At 59.6% G+C, this 26,605-nt stretch overlaps 1 protein-coding gene across 1 annotated transcript in view; it reads right to left on the reverse strand.

Moving 5' to 3' along the window:
• Window positions 1–2,878: 2,878 nt before the first annotated feature.
• The window catches only part of SLC5A11 (solute carrier family 5 member 11), a 31,007-nt gene continuing 7,280 nt past the window's right edge, over window positions 2,879–26,605 (reverse strand). Inside the window, exons 4-16 of the mRNA XM_084882802.1 lie at window positions 24,210–24,314; window positions 23,162–23,221; window positions 20,378–20,482; window positions 18,965–19,070; window positions 16,978–17,058; window positions 14,663–14,868; window positions 9,342–9,477; window positions 7,231–7,338; window positions 6,830–6,980; window positions 4,929–5,097; window positions 4,400–4,615; window positions 3,814–3,967; window positions 2,879–3,156 (exon numbers count right to left, since the gene is read on the reverse strand). Of these exons, the coding sequence (XP_084738928.1) occupies window positions 2,945–3,156; window positions 3,814–3,967; window positions 4,400–4,615; window positions 4,929–5,097; window positions 6,830–6,980; window positions 7,231–7,338; window positions 9,342–9,477; window positions 14,663–14,868; window positions 16,978–17,058; window positions 18,965–19,070; window positions 20,378–20,482; window positions 23,162–23,221; window positions 24,210–24,314 (1,809 nt within the window). The 3' untranslated portion in view covers window positions 2,879–2,944. The remainder of the gene's footprint in view (window positions 3,157–3,813; window positions 3,968–4,399; window positions 4,616–4,928; window positions 5,098–6,829; window positions 6,981–7,230; window positions 7,339–9,341; window positions 9,478–14,662; window positions 14,869–16,977; window positions 17,059–18,964; window positions 19,071–20,377; window positions 20,483–23,161; window positions 23,222–24,209; window positions 24,315–26,605) is intronic.

A 26,605-nucleotide genomic window follows, 5' to 3' on the forward strand; every position in this document is an offset into this window, starting at 1 on the left:
CTTGATTGTTCTTGGAGGGAAACCTGGTGTGTGTGTGTGTGTGTGTGTGTGTGTGCGCGCGCACGTACTTAACCAAAGAATGGTGGCTGGCCACCTGGGTCTCACTGGCTGGCCCACCTGGGTCTCACTGGCTGGCCCACCTGGGTCTCACTGGCTGGCCCACCTGGGTCTCACTGGCTGGCCACCTGGTCTCACTGTGGCTGGCCACCTGGTCTCACTGTGGCTGGGCCACCTGGGTCTCACTGGCTGGCCACCTGGTCTCACTGACTGGCCACCTGGGTCTCACTGTGGCTGGGCCACCTGGGTCTCACTGGCTGGGCCACCTGGTCTCACTGTGGCTGGCCACCTGGCTCTCACTGGCTGGCCACCTGGGTCTCACTGGCTGGGCCACCTGGGTCTCACTGTGGCTGGCCACCTGGTCTCACTGTGGCTGGCCACCTGGTCTCACTGTGGCTGGGCCACCTGGGTCTCACTGTGGCTGGGCCACCTGGGTCTCACTGGCTGGGCCACCTGGTCTCACTGGCCAGAGATGTTTGAAGGAAAAGAGAACCGGTCACAGCAGTGACACCGGCCACCAGGTGCCCCAGAGACTTCCTGCCTGGCCGTTCCCTCAGTGAATGGTCCATGGGTGAGGCCCTTCCTTTGCTCTTACCAGTCTGACACCTTTCTTACTGAGGGCTTACTCTGCCATACGCGGGCCGACCTGGAGAACCAGCCACTGCCAGACACGCGTGGCCTCCATGCCAGGGAGCTTGCCAACAAGCACCAGGAGGCGGTGTGCAGAGGGCGGAGAGAGGGTCAGCACGAGGGGAGGTGGCGCCTCCGCTGGGAGAGAAGGGACAGCTGGTGCAGCCGCTGAGGGGCAGAGGCGGGGAGGAAGCGTAGAGGCGGGCGGTGGGAGCAGCTGGAACCTTCTACCTGGCTGGGAAGTTGTCCCGGGCAGAGGGCTGTGAGAGACGGGTGTGCCAGTCCGATGTGTGTGTTCTGTCCCCGTGGCCGCGGTGCGGGGCATGGCCTGGGCGGGCCAGGCTGGAAGGGGAGAGCCCGAGAGGAGAGCTGGGGCTGGCACGCTGCGGTGAACACGTTGCTTAGGTTAAGGTGGCACATGGCGTAGTCTGGTGACTGACCGTGGCCCGTCCCAAAGGGAGAGCTGGTCACAGGGCAGCAGAGTCCACGGTTCCCAAGCCAGAGGCTGGTGGCTGGTCAGCCCTTCGGCCACCAGCTCAAGCTCAGACCTCGAGGAACTAACTGCAGAAATAGTGGGGTTCCTCGGGCCCTGGAACCTGGCAGGGGGGACAGCCACACTGGCGGAGTGTGGGCTGTGGACATGAGAGACGGAGCCGGAAGACATTCGGATTGAGGGTCATCCAGCCGGGCACCACGCACTGTGCTGGGCGGCGGTGAGGGCAGGCGTGCTGCCCGGGGCCGTAAGCTCCCGGAGGGAAGGCAGGTCATCAGCGAGGTGCGATCCCGGCCTGGTGGGCCGGGAGCAGGGCCTCCTGGAGGAAGTGTGTGCGCAGAGGCTGGAGTTGGCCCGATGGAGGGCGTTAGGCGGAGGGAGGAGGAGATTGCAATCAGGCTCAGGGCCACTGTGTGCAGCCCCTGTGCTGCCCAGGCTGGGAGTGGGGGCGGTGAGTCCGATGAGCCCGCAGAGGGAGCTGGCGGGCCTGCCTCAGCGCCTGCCCGGGGTCTGGGAAGGGCAGTGAGGGGCCTCTGCCTGTGGCCGGAGAGCAGGAAGAGACGAGGGGCGGGCAGGCCGGGCGGGGCGGACTAGGGGAGGTGGGGTGGCTTGGGCGTGCCTGGAGACAACTCCCTCTGAAGTTCACGTCTGACCCCAACCGGTGGCCGGCAACAGAGCTCAGTGCGACCGGCCATCCAGGGCCGCGCCCGCTCCCACCCTGCGGCCAGGAGAGGGGCCCTCGGCCTCCCTGGCACCGTGCCACACCAGCTCAGGCTCTCACTGATGGGGGGGGGGTGTCTGCATAGTGGCCTCACTTGTGCAGGGCCCTTTCCCAGGAGGGCTGGCCCTTGCCCAGGCCACAGCTGCCACTTGTATTAGCGTGGAAAAGCGAGGTGTGGACAGACCGCGGTCCGAGCAAGCCCACTGCCCTTGTGTCGAGGGCATCAAGGTGTTACCGAGCGAGCAGCTTTTGCGCAGCCTGGGGTTCCGTTTCCGTGTCCGTGTGCCTTTGAAGTGTGGAAACCAGGGCCCCTTGAGAGTCTGCCCCACTCGGCACCATCAGGCCAGGAATGCACGGCCCCCGCCCCTATCCCAGGAGAGGGGAGAGCCGGGCTCTGGGCCTCGGGTCAGGGCGGTCATGGCTCTGGGCTGTGCGTGGGGCAAACGGCCCCTCCAGGCCCCTTCGTGACCCTGAGTAGAGGAATCGGGGCTCCGCACCGAGAGGGGGGCTCCTCAGGTCGAAAGCCCTCGCCGCTTGCATTGGCGTGGAAAAGCGAGGTTCGTCCATCCTGGCTGGAGGTTTAGGGAGCGTCCGTGTGGGAATCAGGTGGAGAAACAGAGCGGCACCGGGGGAGGCACGGGATTCCCCGATTCTGTGCCAGCGCGATTCCGGCACCAACCCAGGCGCGTGCGTAGACCACATGGGGAGTAAGTATCAGAGTGAGAGCAGCCCACCAGCCACCGCGCACGTCGGCGGGGAGCGGGGGAGGTCAGGGTGGCTGCTGTGGCTGGAGGCCTCGGGCCAGGCTCCCTGCAGCTGTGGCCGTGGCCGTGGCCGTGGCACGTGGCCGTGGGCAGGAAGGGGAACACCAGCTTCTGGAGACAAGGAGCTTTTACACTGCTCTCCGGCTCCCAGCTCCCAGCCTTCATGCCTTTTTAGAAGAAAGGAGCTAAATGTCTGTGGGAAATGGCTCGAGGTAAACGCAGCTTTATTCCCCCCGTTCCCAGGGGCACCGGACACCAGGGAGGCAGCCCGCTCCCACACTAAGCAAAGTAGCCCCAGAGGAAGACGCCGCAGCCCATGCAGAGGACCAGGTTGATGTCCAGCAGGGCCTTCACCAGGGGGCGCTCTTCCAGGGACGCGATGGCGGGCTCCGCGCTGCTGCTGGGCTCCGCCGGGCCCTTGCCGTCCATGCCGCACAGCCAGAGCAGCGCCCTCACCGCTCGGGACTGCCACTTCTGCTTCTGCACCCCGCCTGCAGAGCCCAGAGCCAGCGTCAGGGAGGCCGCGTCCCCGGGGAGAGGGGGGTGAGGAGGGGAGGGGGGGAGGGCAGGGCCTCGCCGGGCGTTCCCACACGCTGTGATCAGGACTATCTGACCTTCCCTGGCACCTTTCCTGGCAGGTGTGCTTGGCACCCTGTTTCTGGGAGCTGTTCTGCGCTGGAAAAGGGGGTGTCTAGGCCTTTCAGCACTCTCAGGTCTCAGCTGCCCCTGGAGCCGGCAGTGGAGGGCAGGAGTCAGGCCCCTTGGCATGGTCAGCATGTCCGGAGATCCCTCACTCCCACCAGAACGAATCTCGTTTTCCTTGAAACGCGTGGCCTTGTGCCCACACTAGGTTGGCATGGGCCCGTAGCCATCAGTAGGTTGTAACGGCCGTGGGGACAGCCCCGCCCAGGGTCGTGGAGACGGTGGGGGCCGGTGGGCCGTGGCTAACTGGAGGGCAATGGGGTCTCGGGGCGCCTGCTCACAGCACTAGACACGCCACGGGCACACGTGTGGGCAGTGCTGCCGGGTCTTCCTGTTTCTCGAGCAGATGGAAATGGGGGATTTCTGGGAAACCTCAGCCAGTGGGAATCAGGACCCCTTAAGCAGGAAGCCCCGGCCGCTCCGAGGCGCCCTGAGGGGGCACTCACCGTGCGGGCCGGCCTCGCTGCCCGGCAGGGCCTCCAGCGGCAGGTCACGGCTGCCGGTCTCCGCCGGCCCCTTCGGAGGGAGGGCGGGGGGCGGCGGCACCTGCTCCTTGTGGACCGCGGGGTCATGGCGCGTGAACCAGGTCAGGCGGCTGACCTGGGAGCAGAGGGGCCGTGAGACGGGTGGTCGTCCCTCCCTCCACGCCCTGCCAGCCCCGAGCTCGCTCCGAGCTCAGCCTGCCCCTCTGGGGCCGCTCCCAGCCCCTTGCTCCACGCCCCTCCTCCCCAGGCTCAGAGCCTCTGACCCGCACCCAGCCCCAGCTTCCTGCCAAGCCCGCCCCGGGGGTTGGGGCCCAGCAGCCAGCCCCTCCGCCCCTCCGGTCAGGCCACGGGCCCTCTGGTTCGCAGGAGAGCGGGGAGGATGGGGAGCGTGGCTGGAGATGCTGGGCAGGTGCTTGTGCTTTTGCTCAGTGCCCTCAGAGATGGTAACCCCCAGAGCTGCCCGCCGTCACGGGCCGATAGAAGCAGCGGGAAAGGGCGGGAAAGGGCGGGCCCCCCCTGTCTCCGCGGGTCCGGAAACCCCATGTACCCTCTCCGCGGAGGGCGGCTCCGTGAGCCAGCTCACGGCGGACATGGTGACCAGGGTGACAGCGGACAGGATGGTGGAGAGGTAGAGGTAGTGCACGTCCTTCACCACCGCGGGGCGCTCGTCGGGCTGGTGACACTGCGGCTGCGGGTACGCGAAGTCCAGGACCAGCCGGACCAGGCCCAGGAGCAGGCCCACGGTCAGCCCGGCAAAGGCGCCCTGCGAACCAGAGCGAGGCCGCTGAGTGCCCTGGGCTGCGGGGGCTGCTCGGGCCTCAGACCTCAGCGCAGGGCCCCCACGCGCCTCCAGGGACCTGCCTCTGCCCTCCACACGCTGCCCATCCGCTTCCCGCTCACCGCCAAGTCCATCCGAACACAACCCGCTGGTTTTTGACGGACAGGTAGCACCCTCCCCGTTTCTTCCTCCACAGAACTCATCCCCCCAGCGACACCCCAGTCCCGACCCCCCAGGTCCCCGCTCCAGGCCCTCTCCCTCCGCGGGCGGCCTGGGCCTCGCCCAGCGGGCCACCCACCTTCTCGGTGCTCCGCCGCCAGAAGCAGCCCATGATGAAGACCACGGCCACGGGCGGCTGCAGGTAGGAGCTGATGGACTGGATGTAGATGAAGAGCTGGCCGCCCTGGCTGGCCTGGATCACCGGGATCCACAGGATGGACACCAGCACCAGCAGCAGCACAAACAGCCTGGAGCGGGCGGAGGCCCCGTCAGTGCCGCCCGCCTCCCCGCACGGCTCTCCATTTCATAGCCTTAGGAGGCGGCTGCAATCCAGTCACTCCCGCAGCCGGCACCACAGTCACATTCCAGGACATGCACCGAGCAGAGAGCCCCGCGTGTGCAGGTCATGCTTGTGGGAGAGGGGGCGGAGGAAGCAAGCAGGTAGCCCTTCGGACACGTCACGGAAAAGGCCCTGTGGCCTGCGCCTGGGCAGAGGCTCCCTGCGCGCGCAGGCCTTCGGAGTTCTCCCCTCATCGCACACCCATTCCTCACAGAAGCCCCGTGAGGACACTGGACAGGTCTCCGTGCGGACTCTGTCCCATCTCCAGGACTGCCGTCGCTGGGGTGTGTGTGAGTGTATGTTCATCTGTTTAACAAACTGCCAAACTGGTGAATGCTGAGCCCTTGGCCTTGTGACCTGCACGCACGTCCCATGTCCCTGCCTCCAGCCTGTGTTTTCCATGTAGCATGTGGTGTCACGCTGGGTTTCCTAGGTGACAGCCCTGTCTGGTAGTTATCCTGCATTACAATCCTTATCAGACATGGTGTGCAGGTATTTCCTCCCGGTCTGTGCTTGCTTGCACCGTTTTCTCTTACAGCCATGCTTTTTATTTTATTTTATTTTTTTATTGATTTTTTACAGGGAGGAGGAGAGAGGGATAGAGAACTAAAAACGTCGATGAGAGAGAAACATCGACCAGCTGCCTCTTGCACACCCCCTACCGGGGATGTGCCCGCAACCAAGGTACATGCCCTTGACCGGAATCAAACCTGGGACCTTTCATTCCGCAGACCAACGCTCTACCGCTGAGCCACACCGGCTTCGGCACAGCCATGCTTTCGGTGTCAGACCGAGGAGCTCTCCCCAGCCTGAGGCTGAGCCAGCTCTCAGGATGCACCTCCCCACACACACCCCCACGGTGCTTATTTACATGTATTTTACATAAAATTTGCATGCTATTCATTCCTGTCACTTCTGTTTCCATCAGTCTTTAGGACTTTCGGAAGGCTTGGTAGAAAAACCTAACCCCTCTCCCTCATAGAACAACCAGGACCCGCCTCCCTTTACCTGGCTCATTGCTTTTCACCCTCAGGTCCCAGGCCAGGCTGGGGACCCCTCTGAACCCTCGGTCTCCTGGCTCCCAGTCATAGTACTGTTGGAGTTGCATCGCCTGGCTACTTAGCCTTCACCTGCTCCATGAACACAGAGCCGAGCTGTTTCTTTTTGTTGCTTTATGTCCAGCATCTGGCACATAGTAGCTGCTCATTGAACATCTGTTATTTTTGTTAATCCTCACTTGAGGATATTTTTTTCCCATAAGAGTGGAAGGGGGAAGGGGAAGGGGAAGAGAGAGAGAGAGAGAGAGAGAGAGAGAGAGAATATCACCATGCCCTGACTGGGGTGGGGATCAAACCTGCACCCAGATCTGAGCCCTTGAGCAGGAATTAAACTTGAGACCCTTCAGTCTATGTGTGGATCAATGCTCTAGCCCCTGAACTACCTGCCAGAGCGAACATCACTTTGAATGAATGAATGAATGAATGAAGAGGTCCTAATGTGCCTCGTTTCACCATCAGCGGAGGCTGAAGCTGGGTGATTGCTGGCTGGACGTGGCCCCTGGTGGGCTCAGCTTGCTCCTCCCAGGACCGGCAGCTCCCTCCCTGGCCTGCCCCCCCCTCCCCCCCCCCCCAAAAGCTCACCTGCCCACAATCATGAGCTCCCTCTCGGACGCCCGAGGCCGCAGGCGGTTCCAGAGGTCCATGGTGAAGATGGTGCTGGCACTGTTAAAGATGGAGGTGAGGGAGGACATGAGCGCGGCCACCATCACAGCAATCATGAGCCCTCGGAGCCCTGGGGGCAGAAGGGAGGTCTGTGGGCCTCGGGCTTCCCCGCTCACTGCCCTGCCTTCGCTCTGACCCGGCCCAGGGCTCACCGAGGAGGCAGCGCTCCGGTGGGGCCGTGCGGAAGGGGGGTGGGGGCTTCATCGGGGCCTGGCTCTGGGGCTCAGTCCCTCCCACCACCCACCACCACCCCGTGTCCCTCCCTCCGAGCAGGCCGGCCCGTGCCCTCCCCCGGGCTCCGGGGCTGGGAGGGGCGTTACCGGTGGGCAGCAGCTCCAGCACGAGCTTGGGGTACGCGATGTCGGAGCAGCCCGAGGGGTTGCCGCAGACCTTCTGGCAGATCTCGGGGTCGGCACAGGCCACTTGGTCTGGGAGGAGACGGCCAGGGCGCCGGGAGGAGGAGGAGGTGCGTGAGCTCCTGGCTCCGTGACATGCTTTGCAAGCACAGCCCTCCTGCCTCCCTGCCTGAGCCTCGGCTTCCTCATCCGGGAGTTGGGACAGTGACCGAGGCTCCGGTGAGGATGGCCGGGAGCCCCGGCAGGCGCAGGTCTGACAGGCCGCGGGCAGTGCTGCCCCCACGGGGCTCAGGTCCCAGCACAGCGGCCGCACCGGGGCCCCACAGCGCCTGCGCTCCCAGTGCCAAGGAGAGCGCCATCGCCGGACGCGTGGAAATGTGTTTTAACTTTCTCTCCCCATCTTCCCAGGAGCTCCGGTAGGTCAGCAGCTGTTTCTCACTGACCCATGCACACCAGCTGGCCGGCTCTGACCTCTCACCCCTCGTCCTGCCCCTCTGGGTGCTGTGCTTCCCTGGGCGGCGTGCTCACATGCACCCCCAGCACTCCAGGCCGAGGGCAGCCCCCACGGCACTCACACCAGCTCCCCCTGACACCCTCAGAACTGGTCCCCAGGCAGCCCCCCGCCTTCCCTGGAGGGACGAGTGTGCTGAGGCAGGGCTGCCGCTGTGGAGGCTGCATGGAGAGAAAGGCGCCTGTTGGGAACTAAGTTCCAAACTGGCACCTGCCCACCCACCAACACACACACACACACACACACACACACACCGACACACACACCGACACACACACACACCCCAACACACACCCCAACACACACACACACACACACACACACACACACACTGCAGGCCCGGGTTCTTGCTAAGGGAGGTTCCCAGAGGGTTCCATCGGGCCGCAGCCCCCTCCCCGGCTCGGACAGGAGGTGAGGGAGGGGCTCGGCTCGGACAGGAGGGGACAGGAGGTGAGGGCCGGGCTCTCCGATGAGGCCGCAGGGCCGCCTCAGACCCCAGCTCAGCCCGTTTGTGCAGGCCCCGGTGGCTCCCGCTCGCCGGGTGCCCTCGGCGGTGCCCGCGCTGGGAGGTGGGGAGAGCCCGCCAGTGCCGGGCAGACACCGGCACCACCAGGAAGGGCCTCCAGCCACGGCTCTTAGCGGGCCGGTAGAGGTTCCGGACACTTCACAGGCCCGAGACAGCCCCACGGCTCTCCTCCCGGGGCCTCTGACAGACCCTCCCTTCCCCCCGGGGATGGACGGAGAATGGCGTGAACTCCCCCTGCAGCCGGACATTCCTGAGCGCCTGACCAGGCCCTTATGTGGACTGTGCACTGAACCACCGATCAGCACCGGCCAGAAACCCTAAGCCCGATTCCTAAGGCCCTAAACCCTCATGTGAACCACCAGTCCGCGCGTGCGAAGTGCCCGAAGCCCCTTCCTTCCCTTTCCTCCCCTCAGAAGGCCCTCACCCCTGCACACGTGCTCTCTCTTCCTCTGGGAGGCAGCCCGCAGGGTCTTCTCTAAGAAAGCCTGTGTCCTGGTCACTGGCCTCTGTCTCATCTTCCACTCCCCTCCTCGGCCTCCCCTCCCCCCGCCTCCCCTCCCGCGGCCTCCCCTCCCGCGGCCTCCCCCCCCCCCCCCGCCTCCCCTCCCGCGGCCTCCCCTCCCGCGGCCTCCCCCCCCCCCCCGCCTCCCCCCCGCGGCCTCCCCTCCCCTCAGCCTCCCCTCCCGCGGCCTCCCCCCCCCCCGCGGCCTCCCCCCCGCGGCCTCCCTCCCCCCGCGGCCTCCCCTCCCGCGGCCTCCCCTCCCGCGGCCTCCCCCCCCCCCCGCCTCCCCTCCCGCGGCCTCCCCTCCCCCCGCCTCCCCTCCCGCGGCCTCCCTCCTGCGGCCTCCCTCCTGCGGCCTCCCCTCCCGCGGCCTCCCCCCCCCCCGCCTCCCCTCCCGCGGCCTCCCTCCTGCGGCCTCCCTCCTGCGGCCTCCCCTCCCGCGGCCTCCCCCCCCCCGCGGCCTCCCCCCCGCGGCCTCCCTCCCCCCCCCCGCGGCCTCCCTCCCCCCCCGCGGCCTCCCCCCCGCGGCCTCTCACCTGGGAAGAGGACGCGGCTGGCCATGCCCGGGAAGACCATGAGGAAGAGGGGCAGCACCTTCAGGTAGGCGGCCATCAGCGAGCCCGCTTTGGCGTGGGACAGGTTCTTGGCCGCCAGACTCCGCTGGACGATCACCTGGAAGAGGGGGACTGGGCTGGTGGCCTTCCCCCCGCGGCGCCTCCTCGCAGCGCAGTGCGCTCAGCCTGGCTCCGCCTCTCCTCCCCGCAGCCCCTGGGGTCAGTGGGCAACCAGGACCCCCCTGCCCTCCCGCTCCTTCTCCTGGGCTTGGACCTGCCCGTAGAGCTCTCCATGGAGCCCTCACCCCTGGCCGCCTACGCCCCCCGCAGGCCAGTCACAGCTCCGGACCTTCCCCCAAGCAGGCCCCTCCGCCCGCAGCCCCGCCCGCAGCCCCGCTGAGACCAGAGTTAGCGGAGGGAGGAGGCTGAGGGCTGAGGACGGAGGAGCCGTTCCCATGGCACCATGGGAGCCCTCAGTCCAGCGGTGCCAATTGCAAACGGATAGCTGGGGTTCGAGTACCTCTCCCCCTTCTCTGCCTGTGGTCGTGGGCAAACACTTTCACCTCTCCTGCCTCAGTTTCCCAATCTATAAAATGGGGAGAATATTGGAACTGTTCCGACAATTCAAGGAAGTCTAGCCATTTAGAATAGGGTCTGCTCGGCATATAGTCATTGTTACTGTTGACGTTACCCACCTCTCCATCAGGTAAGTTAAAGGAAATAAAGACTAAACTGTCTTTTCCCTGCAGACAACCAAGACCCTCACCACATCTGCCAAGAATCCTGAGTGGATCTGCCCCCACCCACCACACCCCGCCTGCTTCAGGCTCCACCGTGCAGACACGCACTCTCTTTGGGGGAAACTGAGTCCAGGCCGTGGACCCCGTCACATAACTGCCAGAAAACGTCAGCATAACCGAGGTCAATGTCCACCCCGTAACCACGGCACCGCCTGAGCCTGCGGCCCCCAGGGCAGGCGCCTGTGCCCCGGACACCCGTCAGCCAGCCCTGGTCACAGCGGCCACCAGACTGAGGACCTGCTTCTGTAACTCAGGCCCCACAGGGACAGCGTCAGTGCCCTGCGTCAGTCACCAGCCCCTGGCCGGGAAAGGACCCAGAGGAATGGACACGGGAGCAGCGCCCTCCAGCTCCAGCTCAGCCGCCCGGCCCCGGCACACCTGCCCCCTCCGCCCCCGCACCTGCGGGCACAGGCCTCCCTCTCTGGGGGGCAAGGGGGAGGCCTGTCGGGAGCGGCCATGGCAGTGGCTTGGCGACAGGCGGAGGGCATGCAGCTGGGGAGGGTCTGGATGAACCCAGAATGAAGACCACCCAGTTGGTGAGTCGGAGCAAATGAATGGAGAGGTTAGAAGCGCAGACAGACTCGTGTGGACCCCCCCACCCCCGGGTCTCCGGGAGCCCTCAGTCTTCCATCTGCCGAATGGGGCCACAGCAGCTTGCCCTGCGGTGCTCAGCAGTCTTCGCAGAGACCACGGGGCTGTTGTCATGGTCATGCTGTTGGCGTTCAGTCAGGTCCCAGGAGAGAAGGGAGGCGGAGCTTGGACAGCAGGTGGACAGCCAGGCACCCGCAGCGCGGACGCGGGAACAGCTCACCGGCCGTGGCCGAAGCAGGCGGCGGGCGTGGGGGATGCCGGCAGGTGAATGGCTGCTCTTCCTGAGTGGCCTCTGTCCTGGAGGCGGAGGGGCCCACAGAACGGGGCGGGAAGCCACGAGCAGGTAGGAGGACGGAGAGAGCGCAGCGCAGGGCTGGGTGGAGGAGGAGTTAAGGGAGGGACCGGCGAGGGCTGCTGACAGGATTGGATGTCTGGGCTCGTGGCTGTGGCACACTGTGTGTCTACGGCTTGTCTGGCGCCTCCTCAAAGACTCCCTGCTCCTCACAGGGCCTGGCTCTCCCCAGAGCGTTTTCTGCCGAGGAGCCTGGTCCCCTCAGTCCCCCTCCAGCTCCAGAGGGCAGCCGCGGGCTCAGAGCTTTCTCTCCGCTCCCGCAGGCGCTGGTCCTGGAGCATCCGGGAAGGCAGAGGCCTGGCGGGTACCAGCCTCTCTGCGCAGGTGAGTGAACTGTGGACACGCAGGAGGGAACTGTGCCGTTGTCCTTGGCTTTATAGTGGACATCAGGGTGGGAGACTTCCTACTGTCCCACCCCTTCCTCTGAAACCCATGTCCTCGTCACACAGCTGCCGTCATCCCGGGCCCCGGGCCGCCCCCGCCCGCGCTGGCCCGTCAGAGCCGCACCACAGCGCTGGGCTTGGACTTCCCGCTGGCCGCGGTGGGAGACGGTGAAGTCAGCGGTGAGGGAGGAAGAGGATGGTGCACTGGCCAGTGTGGCTCAGCCGTCAGCGTGCCAGGTCATGGGTTTGATTCCTGGTCAAGGGCAGGTACCTCAGTTGCTTGATCCCCGGCCCCGTCAGGACACAGGTGGGAGGCAACCAATCGATGTGTCTCTCTCCCATCGATGTTTCTCTCTCTCTCTCTCTCTCCCCTTCCTCCTTCCGCTCCACTCTCTCCAAAAAAATCGATAGAAAATATCCTTGGGTGAGGATCAGCAAAGGAAAGGAAGGCAACGGTCAGGGAACTGGACCGAGCCAGGTTCCTGGAGCCGCTTCAGCGCCTGCAGTCTGTGCTCCATGAGCTAGCGGGTGTCCCACTTCTCCCGGAGCTCATTCCAGTTTGATCACCCCCCCCCCACCCCAGAACTGCTCCCGTTCGGGGGCTGCTGCGTGTCCTCCCTCTGGAGCCCGGTAGTTTAGAAGTTGGTGTCGCTGTTGCTGTTGTTTCTCAGGACTCCGAGCCCCCGGAGCGCAGGCCCGGAGCGCAGGCCCGGAGCGCAGGCCCTGGGAACGGGTGTGAAACGAGAGGGTGCGGCACCTGCAGGGGCTTCTTCCCGCTCCGGGGCGTAGGAGCAGCCGCAGTCCCGGCCCGGCCACCGCAGCTAAGGGCAGTCTGCTATGGAAGCAGCCGTTTCTAGGGAGGAGCTGGGACTGGGGCAAATCCTCGAAGTAGAGCCTCCAGCTGTGAATTTAAGAGACAGCTGAGCACGTGTCCAGGCAGCTGCGCTGCTCAGAACCCACCGCCGGGAGGTGTCCCTGGCCGCAGCCTCCAGGCTGGCAGTGCTCCGCGTGGGCAGATGGTGCAGGGTCCATAAGCCAGTAGCGTTGTTACTCCTGTCCAGCCGTCGCTAGTCGCCTTCTCCACGTCTGCCCGGGCCATCTGGACCGCGCTGGTCGCAGTCCTGAGCAATGGCTGTCGCCTGGCCTGTCCTCTGCTCCCCCACGAGCCTAACGCTGTGCTGGCCCAGGCGTCGCACAGCGACCCAGGCTTTGGGCTCTGCTGACCCCGCTCAACAGCAGCTGTGCAGTCACCGCGCCGTCGGCATCATCGTGGGCCTGGCTCCGGCCCGGTCTCTGCCCCTCGCCCTCCCCGGCACTCACTCGGAAGGAGGCGGAGCCCTTTCGATCAGCCTCCGATTCTTGAACAAAGCAGGGCGGCCGGCGTGGCTGGGGGTACACACTGGCGTGCAGCGCACACGCCTGAGGACTCGCAGGAAGCGGGTGAGGCTGGTGGAAGTGAGCAGAGCCATCACCCAAGCGGCACCATAACCCGTGTAACACCTAAGTGTTCATAGTGGCTCTGCATTCACTGTCCCTGCAGCACAGGCACTGTGACCGGCTCCTCACGCTCCCCTTTCAAACTTCCGGGAGCCCCACTTCATCTGTCCCACGGTTAGCTGCCGCACCCGGCTCGGGGTCTGCTCTCGGGAAGCCCGCTTAAAGGGGCCGCGTGCGGCACTGCACCGGCGGGCTGCGGTGGGCTCAGCTCTCACGCGGAGGTCAGCCGGGCGTGACTGTGCTGCATTCTCAGCAGGGCCTCCCGTCCTTAAACTGCCCCAGCTCCAACCATGCGATTTAGCCTCTAAACCACATGTGTCAAACACAAGGCCCGCGGGCCAAATCCAGCCCGCCAGGCCTTGCAATGTGGCTCGCACCGCGCTGTCATCACTGCACTCAGCTGTCAGTTTATGACATTGTCAGTTTATGACTGTTCAGTAAACCATTCCGCCCTTGATTTAGGCTGGATTTTAGATTTTGGCCCCTTCTCTGATTGAGTTCGACACCCCTACTCTAAACGGTACTGGGGTCTGATGTCGATGTAACAGAAAACAAAACATTTCAACCGGCAACAGAGTCCCTGGGTTTGAGGCCTGAGAAAGTGGCTGCGCAGACGCCTCTGCCCACATGTCTGTGCTTTTCCGGGTCAGGGCCCTCTGCCCACATGTCTGTGCTTTTCCGGGTCAGGACCCTCTGCCCACATGTCTGTGCTTTCTGGGTCAGGGCCCTCTGCCCACATGTCTGTGCTTTTCCAGGTCTGGACCCTCTGCCCACATGTCTGTGCTTTCCTGGGTTAGGCTCGCCCACCGGAGGGCCTTCGTGCGCATCCAAGTGGGTGCGAGAAGCAGCCTGTGCCCTTTCCTCTTCAGTCGTGCGTGGTACACAATGTGGTCTTGGCTTTCCTCCGTGTGTTCGCACACCAGCTGTGTGTGCCTGACAGCTGTGCCCGGCTGTGCCCTCTGTGGTGCCCTCTGCTGCCAACCTCCTCCCGCCCCAGCCTGTGGAGCCCTGCTCTCCTCCCTGCAGCCTCTGCTCAGCTCACCCAGGCAGATCTCCCTCCTCACCCACACCCAGCCTTCTGTCCCTGCTCTGCTTTTTAAAGAATATATACTTTCATTGATTTCAGAGAAGAAGGGAGAGAGAGAGAAATAGAAACATCAGTGATGAAAGGGAATCATTGATCGGCTGCCTCCTGCACGCCCCACCCTGGGGATTAAACCCGCACCTGGGCCTGTGCCCTGACCGGAATGGAAGCGTGACCTCCTGAAGAGTGATGCTCAGCCCGCGGACCCTGCTCTGCTCCTGTTAATGCCACTCACCACCTGTGACGTGCGCATCACTCGCTTACCGTCTGCCTGTCCCTCCATGGGCTCCGAGAGCCTGCGGCGTGTTGGCTGGTGATGTCTAAGTGCCTGGTGCTTAGATGACGCCCACTGAGTGTTGAACAAACAATTCCCTGCCCCAGTGTTAGCCTCCCTGAGAAGCTTTTCTCTCCCTGGCTCGCCGGACCGTCCCAGGCAGCCAGCAGGGAGGAACAGACGAGGCCATCATGTGAGCAGAGCCAGAAGATAGCGTGTAGAGCAGTAGAAGGGAGGCGTGATCAAGGATGGCGGGGGAGAGGGGCAGACGAGAGGACAGTGCGGAGGAGGCTGAGGACAGCGCTGAGGGCGAGGCCCGTACCTGGTCCGTGCACCAGTACCAGAGGGACGGCATGGTCATTCCAAAGAGGATCCCGGGCCACGGGAGGTCGGAGGTCAGCGGGTCTCGGAAGATGTGGAAGGCGTCTTCCCGGGGCAGCCCGCAGCTGCTGTTCTCCGTCCGGTTGGCGGCCAGGGCCAGGAAGTACTTCTCCGCCAGGCCCTCCAGCCCTCCGACCGCAGCGAAACCTGCACACCAGAGGCAGCGCTCGCCAGGGGCTCAGAGCGACCCCAGCAGGAGCAGGGTTTGGGGACAGGGAAACCCCACTCAGAGGACAGCTACCAAGGGAAGTCAGCACCTCAAGGTCTCAGCCTCTTTTTCTAAACGCCTTTGGGAGCGAGTATGGGTTGCTTTTCAGAATAATATTGTTAAATGCATAACACAAAATGTGCAGGCTTGCAAAGGAAATCAAATGCAGAAAAGGCAACCCTCAAACCGTAAAAACTACTATAAGCTAGTAGTTTATTTATTTGCCCATGAAGTAGTAAAAACCTAGCAGGAGGGCTGATAACAATTTTGCTTCAAAGTCGCCTTGAGCACAAACAGGATTTCAATGCATCAGCATCAATTGTAAGAACACCTGGATAAGAACATCTAGGGTATCAAAGGCGGATATGGCTAATATTGCCATGGTTTCTTGCCTCCATTTATAATTGAAAAATGCAAAATTTCAATGATAGATTCATCAAATAGAGGTGTGTGTTTTTCCCATCCAAGGTTCACAGACGCCCTGAATTCTGCTCACAAGCCCCAGGCTCAGCAACCTTGCTTTAAGGAAGCATTCTTTCCCCTCGGAACTTCTCAGCGCCTCTCAGTTGCAAGAGTGGAGCACAGACTTGTGACCTGGAGCTAGTGGCTCCGCCTCTGAGGCTGCTTCCTCATCTGTTAGTGGGGCCACGTGGTGCCAACCTCACAGATGCGGCTGGCAGGTCGAGACACTACCCACAAGGCACCGAGTCTGTATAAGCGTGAGCGGCTCTAAAGAGAACCAAGTACTGTCATGTCGAATCTGCTGCTTTTCATTAATTGGGAGGGTTCAGGGTTACCTCAAAATAACGTGGCTCCCACCAGATTGCATATTGGAAGGCTTTTTATTTTTTATTTTTTTATGGAAGACGGGAGATTGGTGCTACCACTTGGGTAGGAATGGCTACTGGGGAAGAATTACTGTGCTGATAAATTGTCAAGTTTGATTTCCCTGAAAGTTATTCTGTGGTAGTGGTGGTGGTGGGTGTTGTCAATAATTGATAATAAGCAACATGTGTACTTCAGTAGCTCTGCCGGGTGGCCCCACACGGTGGCTGACTGCACCCCCAGGGAGGCCCTAGAGCCAGTGCACCCGGTGGACAGTGTCAGACCAAGGCAGATAGCAACTCCACACACACACAAGCGACAAACTCAGGGGGCAGACTCAGTGAGCACCAAAGCCCCATTGAAGCAAGTCCTGCTCCGATGGGGTGTTTCCTGCACAGCAGCTCTCCCACTGTAGACACAGCTGGTCCTCACAGCCAATTGGCCTGGAGGTCCATTCCTCCCAGTGACACCAACAGCAATCAAGGCTCAACTACAACAGGGGGCACACCTAGAGTACCCAGCTCAGGTGACTGGGGAGGCTGAGCCACTGGGCGTTACAGGACACCTAGCACACAAGGCCACTCTTCCAATTCCAGGAGACACAGTAGCTCTACCCAATACACAGAAATAAACACAGGGGAACAGCCAAAATGCAGAGATAAAGAACCATGTCACAAATGAAAAAAATGGAACAAAGCAAACCAAAATGATATCCTTGGATTAAAAAGAAGAAAAATGGAGCCAGAGGACAAATGGAACAAGTAAACAACTGGCCGGTAGTAGATTTTAAGCAACCCTGTCAATAATGACATGAATGGAACTAACCTGAAGACACACAAGGTGGAGATTGTCAGATTAGATTTAAAAAGCAACTACTGGTATATGATGTCTGCAAGGAACCTGCTTAGAATATAAAGACATAGGTAGGCTAAGAGTGAAATGATGAAAAAATACCCCTTTCATTTATTTATTTATTTGTTTGTTTATTTATTTATTTATTTATTTATTATTTAATCACTCACCCATATTGATATAGGTGCACTATTAGTTTTTACTTAAATAAAACCAGCAGGTGCTCATGATGAGCACAGTTCTCTTTCTGCTAAGCCACCTGCCTCCAGCAGGACCTCTGACAGCTGGGTGTGCCGACCCCAGTGCTGAGGGAAGATGTCCCTGCTGAGAGAGTGCTGGCCTCCCCCCAAGTGGCTAGGGACCCCACTTACTGTAGCCCATCAGGGTGAATGCTCCCACGAGCATGATCACAGTCTGCAGAGCATCCGTGTAGATCACAGCAGCCAGGCCACCTGGGGAGGGAGGGCGGGCGGGGACTGAGTGAGGGCGGGCACCCTGGCGGAGAGGAGTCACTCTCACCGAGGGAACCTGACGGGTCGCCATCCAGCGGCCACGATGGCTCCATGTTAGCTCTGCAAAGATGCCCCCCTCCCCCCCCACCCCCCTACCCCCGCCCCACACATTCCCGTTTGCACTTCCACTTTGCTGGCAACGATCACCATTGTTTTAAGGCCCTAAGTTTGCCAGTGTCCGTACACAGCAGTTTCCAAGTGACACGGAAGTGGTGGTCCACGCTCTGAATGCCTTTGCTTTTAACATGAGAAAAAGAATGCGCGGTCTTCAGAGCCCTAACAGGCTTCCCGACCAGGGTCATGGTGGCTGGTCTCAGAAGAATCTTGGTTTTGCCACCAACACAATGCTTGTAATAGCTCTGGGCAGGGCAGTCTTTCCCTTTCACTCCCTATCACTCCCTCCTTCCTTGTCTGGCACACACATGTACTCGTGGGCAAGGTCACTGGGCAATAAAAGCCCAGGCCGGGCGTGGTGTTCTCTGGGACTCGCCTCCCTCGCCAACAGGCCCTGCCCCGAGGGGGAGAGACCTGCTGGCTCCTGGCCCCCGTGCCTGCTGCCCTGCCATGTGGCTCACTGGCTGGAGCGTGGTGAGAACACTGAACCCACCATCGTTTCCATGCCAAGATTTAGGGGCATGTACCATGTGCCAGGCACTGGGCTCAGTATTTTATCCGGTCACCGCTGACATCTTGTGAGCCCCACCTAGTTCTACGCAGCAGGACACAGAGGCAGACAAACAGCAGGCTGCCGGGCCCCACAGCTGACAGCCCAATGGGGAGACAGACCCCCCCACAAGGAGACAGGAGATGAACTGCGCCCGTGGCCGGCCCTGCCCCTCCCCTGGGCTCAGGCACATGCTCCTCTGCTGACCCTCAGCCGAGCTCTCCGGCAGCAGAGGCCTTCATTTGAGTTGGTGGCTTCTCTGCTGGGGCCCCCGCTGTGTCCCATGCACACAGCCCTCAAGGCTCATTCTGCGTCGCTGCCTTGCCTGTGGGCGGGCACAGCTTGGACCTGCACTTGCTCAGCCTCAGCCACTTCTTATCACCCTTGCTGTCCCTCAGACAGGCAAACGTGCTCTCATGTCAGAACCCTGCGCCTGTCCTCCCTCCCCATGGCTCCTTCCATCCTCACTTAATTCTGGTTCAACTGTCGCCTCAGCTCAGCGCTCCATGAAGAAGCCCTCCCCACTCCCAGCTCACCCGCTGACTTTCCTGCTGGGCGCCTGTTCGTTAGGGCAACACACCGGACGTTGTGTACTGGTTTCCTATTCACGTCTCCCTTCCCGGCTAGGGCAAAGGCTCTGTCTATCTGTGCGCTGCTTCACCCTCCTCCCAGCACGATGTCTGCCCTGCGGGAGGTGCTGTTCACTAGTACATACAACAGAATAAGTCGATTACCCCAATAAGAGGCAGAGAGGGGAGGATTCAAAACCAGATACTACCAACTCCAGGCCAGTCAGAGTCCAGTGGGTCTAGGAAGGAAGTCTGAGGGGCAAAGATGAGGCTGCCCCGCCTCGGGCTCCGGCATAAAGCGGGCTGTGGCCCGGCCTTGTTCAGTGCGTGTGAAGACACAGGCTCAGCACCTGTACGTCCTCAATAAATGGGCCTTGAGTGAATGGAAAGTGCTTGATGCAGCTGTGCTGCATTTTACAATCCTCTCTCTTATCGGGCAACCTCCTTCCTTAGGACTACAGCCAAGAGCAATCATGGTATCTGGGGGTGAAGTGGAGTTTAATGGATAAATGGTCTGAATACAGTAGAAGACTAGAAGATGGGCTGGGAAAAGATGGGGTGGCACAGTCCCTGCCCACCACCCCTCCCAGCATCACCCCTTATTCCATCATACCTGCAATCGTGTATAGAGCTGTGATGGCCAACAGCCCAACTATGGCTATGTACAGATCCAGTTTCAAAGACTGCTGAATAAAGATGGCGCCTGCATACATGTCCACCTGTAGAAACATAAAGTGAATGGATGGATGGATGGGAGGATGGATGTGTGGATGGATGTGTGGGTGGATGGATGTGTGGGTGAATGGATGGATGTGTGGGTGAATGTGTGGGTGGATGGATGGATGGGAGGATGGATGTGTGGATGGATGTGTGGGTGAATGGATGTGTGGGTGGATGGATGGATGGGAGGATGGATGTGTGGATGGATGTGTGGGTGAATGTATGTGTGGATGGATGGATGGATGGATGGATGGGAGGATGGATGTGTGGATGGATGTGTGGGTGAACAGATGTGTGGGTGGATGGATGGATGGATGGATGAATGGGAGGATGGGTGGATGTGTGGGTGAGTGAATGGATGGATGGAGAGATGTGTGAAGCAGAGGTTCCACCAGCCTGGATTCAGGCAAACACAGAGGAATCACACGTTGTTATTTCTTCACCCATCTCCTTCCAGATTTGGGGTCAGACTGGAGCCTTGTGGACAATTACATTTGAGGCCCCTTCCCTGGGCTAATACAACAACCTCCTCGGGGTCCCGTTTCTGCCTTGGTCTTCGTACACCCGTCCTCACAGTGCGTTCACTCACATGCGGGCGTGGTCACCTCATCCATCCCCCAGTAAGGCCCTTCGGTGGTTCCAGGCCCACAGGGTCTTGAATGAGCTAGTTTCATGCCAGGCCCGCCGATTTGCCTGCTGCCTGGCTTCACTTCCTTCGCTTGCCTCCTGGTCCCAGTCCTCTGGGTCCTTGGGAACAAGTCTTGTTCACCCACACCTCCCAGCTTTGGCGTGTGAATCCCCCTGTCCAGATCCTCCTCCGACATAACTTCCCCTGTGGAGGCTTCCGGGCTGGAGCCCGTTACTGTTCGGACGGAATGGCGTCCTCAGCCCGCTCACCCTCACACAGGACAAGCTGTCCCCGCTCCAGCTGGGAGAGTCAGCGTGAGCCAGGCTGGCTGAGCGGCACATGCCCCGCTCTTGGCCACTTTCCAGGAGCTCTGCCCATCCACGGGCTGGGCGGGCAGGCCCAAGGCCATCAGCACCGCTGATCTCTGCTGATCACGGTCTATCTCAGGAGAAGATCGAAGTCCCGTCGCCCCGCTGCGCCCCGAGGTGCTGCCAAGGCAGCTTTGGCCGGAGCTGGGGAGGTCCTCCCCCACCTTTTCTCCTGACACCCTCTGCCCGTGCTCACCTACCCCACCCCACGTCCTCTCGTCGCCCTGAAGCTTGCCCGAGGGAAGAAGAAAGTTCAGGCGGAGACACCCAGCAGGGGCCGCCACAATCTCCCCCCAGGTCCCCACCTTACCGAGATCTTGGTGAAGATGTAGATGAACAGGTAGAGCACAGCCAGGAGGGTGGGGATCCTGTTGCCGCCGAAGCGTTTCCTGAGGTATTCTGGCATCGTGGTGACCTGGGGCCAGAGCTCAGCTTCCACCCACCTGGCCATGGCCTCAGGGCACCAGCCCTTCACCTCCCCCCTTCACCACCACACCCCCCCCCACCCCCGCCCAAATGCTGCACACACATGGTCTTGGGAGTCACAGTGGGGGACTCAGAAGGGAGGAGAAAATGGAAGCAAAGAGGTGAGTGGAGGAATTGGGGTTCTGTGCAGGAACATGTAGCCAACTTTATTTCCCAAATGTGAGGCATCTGTGTACCCCATCCAAATTTTTGCCATCTCTATTATTAATAATTAGAGGCCCGGTGCACAAATTTCGTGCATGGAGGTTCCTCAGCCCAGCCTGCACCCTCTCCAATCTGGGACCCCTCAGGGGATGTCAGACTGCCGGTTTAGGCCAGATCCCATGGGCAGTCAGACATCCCTCTCACAATCTGGATGACTGGCTCCTAACCACTCACCTGCCTGCCTGCCTGATCACCCCTACTTTGCCCCCCTGCCAGCCTGATCGCCCCTAACCTCTCTGCCTGCCTGCCTGATTGCCCTATCTCTGCTTGCCTGCCCAATCACCCCTAACTGCCCTTCCCTGCTGGTCTGACCTGGACTCCATCTGCCCTCCCCTGCAGGCCTAATCTCACCCCAAACTGCCCACCCCTGACTGCCTGATCGCCCCTAACTGCCTCTGCCTCAGCCCCTACCACCATGGCTTTGTCTGGAAGGAGAGCGGACATCTGAAAGATGGCTGGTCAACCCAGTTAATTAGCATATTACCCTTTTATTAGTATAGATGTTTCCCTTTCAATCAACTCACATTTTTATTTAAATAAATTGATCTACAAAGAAAATTTCAAATCAGCACTGTAAATGGAAAATCAATTCAAAATGTACGGGAGCCAGCAAAAATAAACGCATGCATAATATAATAATTTGTTTGGTTTCTCTTCTTTTCTGGCAACTTGCTGTTGCACAGCAAAGACCCTGCGCTCAGAACCGGCTCATTCTTTCTTTAAGAAAAAAGGAAAGAGTGTCAGCGAAGCACTGGTCAGGGGTTGAAGGCCTGCGGGCACCAGCGTGAGCTGCCCCCGGGTTCACCCAACAGCTGACCGACCAGGAAAGGAACTCACTCGCCATGGTGTTCAGTGTCGCTGGCCTTTGGGGAAGGTGCTCTGTGTGACCTTCAGCCAGGTCCCCATGAACACCTGGGGGTTCTGACAGCAAACCACGAGATCTCCAGAGCGACGGGCATCAGAGGACCCCTTTGCCCAGAGGCACCACCGAGGGAGGCTCCGCATGCCTGGGGGGAGGCCGGAGCCACGCGGGACACCCCAGGGGCTGAGCCATGTTGCTGAGCACCATCTGGGGGGCAGCACTGTTCTTGGGGTTTGGCATGCCTGTCCACCTCCTCTTCCCCTCTGTAACCCCCGACTTAGTGTTGAAAATGTCACGTTTAGCCTCTGGGACCTCAAGCTGACAGCTGTTCTTGCAGGAGGGACAAGGACGGAGCGGTGATGGTGCGTGCACCCACCCTCTGGCTGCAGCTCACCTACCAGGGGGTGACTAACAGGCCCGGCCTCAGCCTCCAGCCACAGAGCTCCTTCCTCACTCGGCAGGTGGCCCCCTCGTCTGCTGCCACAGAGCACGGCAGCCGGCAGCGGAGGACGCCTGGCCACCTGCCTGGGAACTAGCTGCCTCTCCAGTCCTGACGCCTTCCCACGGCTGGTGCTCAGTGAGCGCCTCCTAAAGCTTTGGCCTGGCGCCCGCAGATCCGCCCGGAGCGGCACCCAGACACTCTGGCTGGGAGGAGCCGGGCACAGGCCCAGCCACCAACGGCCTCTCATTCAGGCTCCTGTTGTCTCCACTGGGACCATGTGTGCCCAGAGGACTGCCCTTTCCACAGATCACACTGCTTCCGGCACATTTTCAAACGATTTGTCTCATCAGTAAGCAGCTCTTTCTACTTTGTGTATTTACAAACTTTTCATAATAGAAGGTGAAGATCAACTATTGCTTTATGGACAACTCTATGATATTGTGTGTGTGTTAAACATCTAAGACAGAAACAGTGAAAGAGACAGAAAGGCATCAATAAGATCAGAAATAATGTCCAAAGCCGAAACCATTTTGGCTCAGTGGATAGAGCGTTGGCCTGCGGACTGAAAGGTCCCAGGTTCGATACCTGTCAAGGGCATGTACCTTGGTTGCAGGCACATCCCCAGTAGGGGTGTGCAGGAGGCAACTGATCGATGTTTCTCTCTCATCTTACTCTCTATCCCTCTCTCTTCCTCTCTGTAAAAAAATCAATAAAATATATTTTTTTTAAAAGAAAGAAAAGAAAGAGTGTCCAAAACTCCAAAATCTGTTTTTTCAAAATCCTAAAGCAGCATTATTTGGTAACAAAAATTATAATATTTCATGTCAGTCAGAAATTACTCAACTATTGTAGTTTTGCATGCAAAGAAAGAAGTCACTGGACTGGATTTTTCTTAGGTTTAAAGGATAACGTGCTATGCCGTGAACATTCAGAGACTCCCTGAGGACCAGGCTCCTAGCTGTGTCACCAGCACATCACCCCCTCCAACTGGGGCCGCTCAGGCACCGCCCAGCGGGCGTCCCTGTGCAGAGGGAGGGCGCTGGGGAGGGAGGGAGTGCAGGCCTCCTCCTCCTGTGCCCTGGGCCCGGGGCCGGACTCACCTGGCCTGCGATGTAGATGGGGAGGAAGATCCAGGCCAGCGTCAGCACAGAGAAGATGCCCTGCGGAGCACACGGAGGGCACGGAGTGAGCTCGGCCGCCAGGTGCCAGGGTTCCCGCCCCCCTCCCGGGACCTGTCTGCTCGGCCTCCCGTCCGTCCGGCTCTTCCTGGCTGAGTGGCTCACCCTCCCTGGCGTCATACTTCCATGTGTAAATGGGAGTGGGGATGACGTGGGACAAATGGAGGCAGCAACGTTGGCCAGCACAGTGTCCCCTGAACCTCATGCCTTCTCCTTCATCCAGGTGCACGCCCGCCCCTCCGCGGAGCACGGGCGCCGAAGAGGAGGGGCCGCTAGGAGAGCCCCATTCCTCAGGGGGGGTCACAAGGAAATGGCTGAGCTGATGCTTATGGCCCTTCCTATACCCAGCCCCCCACCCGCCCCTTTTACAAGCACTAACCCCATCCTCCCAGCGTCCATGCGGCAGGGGCTGTGATTGTCCCCATTTTGTACCCGAGGCTCCGAGGCTCCGAAGGTTAAGGCTTGCCCGGGTCACACAGCTGGCAAGCCATGCAGCCAGGATGCCACGGGGCAGCCGGCTCTAGGCTGTCCTTGAACCCCACGGAACAAGGAGCCCGAGCACAGAGTACCACTCAAGGTGACTCAGTGTGAAGGTGAAGGTCACCGGTGAGGGCACCGCCTCCGCACATCACCTGGAGCCCGCTACACAGGAGAGCGCCCGTGCCTGGCGTCTGTGGGTGGCAATGCGGCCGCAGCCACGGCCACTGGGCCACACAGGCTTTGTGACGGCCCCGGGCATCCGGCCACCAGGCAGCCGCCTCGCGCTCCCCGCACGGCTCCCCCTCAGCACACAGGGGGCCCAGGCCAGCCGGCAGGCAGGCTGACCTTTGCGGGCCAGGGTGCCTGATGCTTCCCGTTCATGTCGCAGAAGGCACCGCTCTGGTTAAAGGTGCAGGCTGCACACAGCCGCCCAGGAGCTACCCAGGACGCTAGGCCGAGAGGGACTGCCGGCTCCGCGGAAAGTACTCACACTGAACTCATAGGCAGCCACGGAGATGCCCGCCGCGGCGCCCGACCCGGCCAGGCCTACGAAGTGTCCACTTCCTATGTTGCTGGCAAACAAGGACGCACCCACCTGTGGGGAGACGGACAGGTTATAAGCGGGAGACAAGGTCTGGGAACCTTCCCCCTCCCCCTATTCCTCTCTTCCCCCATCCCCCTCCGCTCTAGAGAGGACAGAGGAGAGGGCAGAAGGCAGGGCTCTCCCCAGAGTATCTGGCACCTTTTCCTCCTTCCCCAGGACTCTTCCTCCACTTCCCGTAAGTTAGCACAGTGAGCACGCGGACCTATGCTGCCTGCGTGTGGTTGTGCCTCCCGGGGCTGTGCGCACAGCACGCATCCCTGGCTGAGGATGCCAGGTGTTGCAGGAAGTGCTCCCCATGAGGACCAGGAGGCCTGTGTTATCCCAGCTCTGCTTCCAGAGGAGCACAGCAGAGAGCCGGCCTCGGGTCGAACTCTAAGTGGCCGGGACTGGACTTGGTGACCCCATCCCTGGTCTCCGTTGATTGGACCAGATAGGCCTGGGCACCAGGCTGGCTGGTGACAGTCTCTCTCCTGGGAATCTGGAACTGGTCCCTTAGACTGAGCGTGTGTGATCCGGGGGGGGGGGGGGGGAGCGGGGATGGGGGCATGTTTAGTTATGTGCTCATCATTGCCACTCTGCTGAGGGAAGGGGTATGGCAGAGGCATGATCAGGTGGGCACTGAGCAAGAGCCAGAGGGATGGAGGTGAAGATGGGAATAGAGTATAAATGGGGACTGGGGCAGGGGGGAGGCGGATGGGAGGGTTTAAGAGGGAGAGAAGACAGACTGTCTGAGAGGCTCCTGGGCTCCTGTTGATTTTCTGGTTTTCATCCAGTTCTATTCTATTGCTCTATCCTTCTGCCACTACCACATTTCTTCCTGATTGTTGTCGTTTTGTAGTAAATATTGAAATCAGGAGACACGAATCCTCTCACTTTGTTCTTTTTCCAGGTTGTTTTGGCTATTTCGGGTCTTTACATTTCCACCTAAATTTTCGGACTTGCTTGTCAATTTCTGCAACAACAAAAGGCAGCTGGAATGGTGAATCTCTCAAGCAGTTTGGGAAATATTACCATCTTAACAATACTAAGTCTTCAAATCCATGAACACAGACTGTGTTCCCAATTTTTCAGTCCTTCTTTGATTTAAAAAGTGTTTGTGAAGGATTAGTGTCTTTAGTCAGTAAGTCCAACTTTCTATGGACTGCTTTTCTTTCTGTATATAGATCATACTTTCTTATTTTTTTTTGCAGGACTCATAATTTTTGTTAAACATAACATTTAATGTAACATCACGTGGCAACTCTAGAAATTTGATTGTTCCTCATTCCCCTGAGTTGTTTTAGCAATTTTTTGTTGTTGCTACTGTTTGTTTGTTTATAGACTTTCTGGAATGAATTCTTTCAAGTCTGCATTCTTTGTGATGTGTCCATTAGTTTAGTGGCCAGTTAGTAACTAGGCAGAGATTTTCTTACATATCTAAAGCAAATAACTTTCCCAGGCGTTGCCAAAAAACTTTGTGTGCATGTCAGGGTATGCTTTCTACTCTCAACCTGGATATTTCTGTCCTAGTTTTCATTTCTGTTCATGCAGAGCTTCAAGTGAGCCAGAGATGAGCGCTTAGGACCTTCTCAGTTCCTTTCTGAGCATGTGCACAGCCCTGGCTGTCACATGGCCTTCTGTATTCCCAGGACTGTGTCAGAGCTTCTCAGAACACTCCAGGACAGTCTCATTCTCCGGCTTCCCCTTTAAGTGCCTTGATTAGTCCACTGTATGCCCCAACGAAACTGCTGCCTCAGACAGTTGCAATGTTAAACAGTTGCCACTGATTGTTTTTGATAAATGTCTTGGGGAAAATGCTGCTCTTGCAAATGGGGTCTCCCAGGGAACTTCAGGAAGAGGAAAATACCCGCAACTCTATGAGGAATGGGTTTTATTTATTTTTTTTATTTTTTATTTATTTATTTTTTTTTTGCTTTGTGGTATTTTATTTTATTTTTATTTATTTTTTTATATTTATTTATTTATTTATTTATTTAATTTTTTTTTTAAATAAATTTTTATTGTTCATATTATTACAAGTGTTCCTTCCCCCCCCCTTCCCACCCCACCCTCTGTCCTTTCCCCACTCCCCATTGTCCTCATCCATAGGTGCACAGTCTATGTTCAGTCTCTTCCCACATTCCCCTCTCCCCTTTTCCCCAAGTATCATTAGTTCACTCCCCTTCCATACCTCTGATTCTATTATATTCAACAGTTAATATTGTTCATCAGATTTTTTTTTTTAATTTCCTTGGTTTTTAGATTCCCTTGTTGATAGTTACATATTTGTTGTTCATAATTTT

This window comes from Pipistrellus hanaki (assembly GCF_964339955.1).
Source record: "Pipistrellus hanaki genome assembly, chromosome: 4".
In the NCBI taxonomy this organism is placed as follows: Eukaryota; Metazoa; Chordata; class Mammalia; order Chiroptera; family Vespertilionidae; genus Pipistrellus; species Pipistrellus hanaki.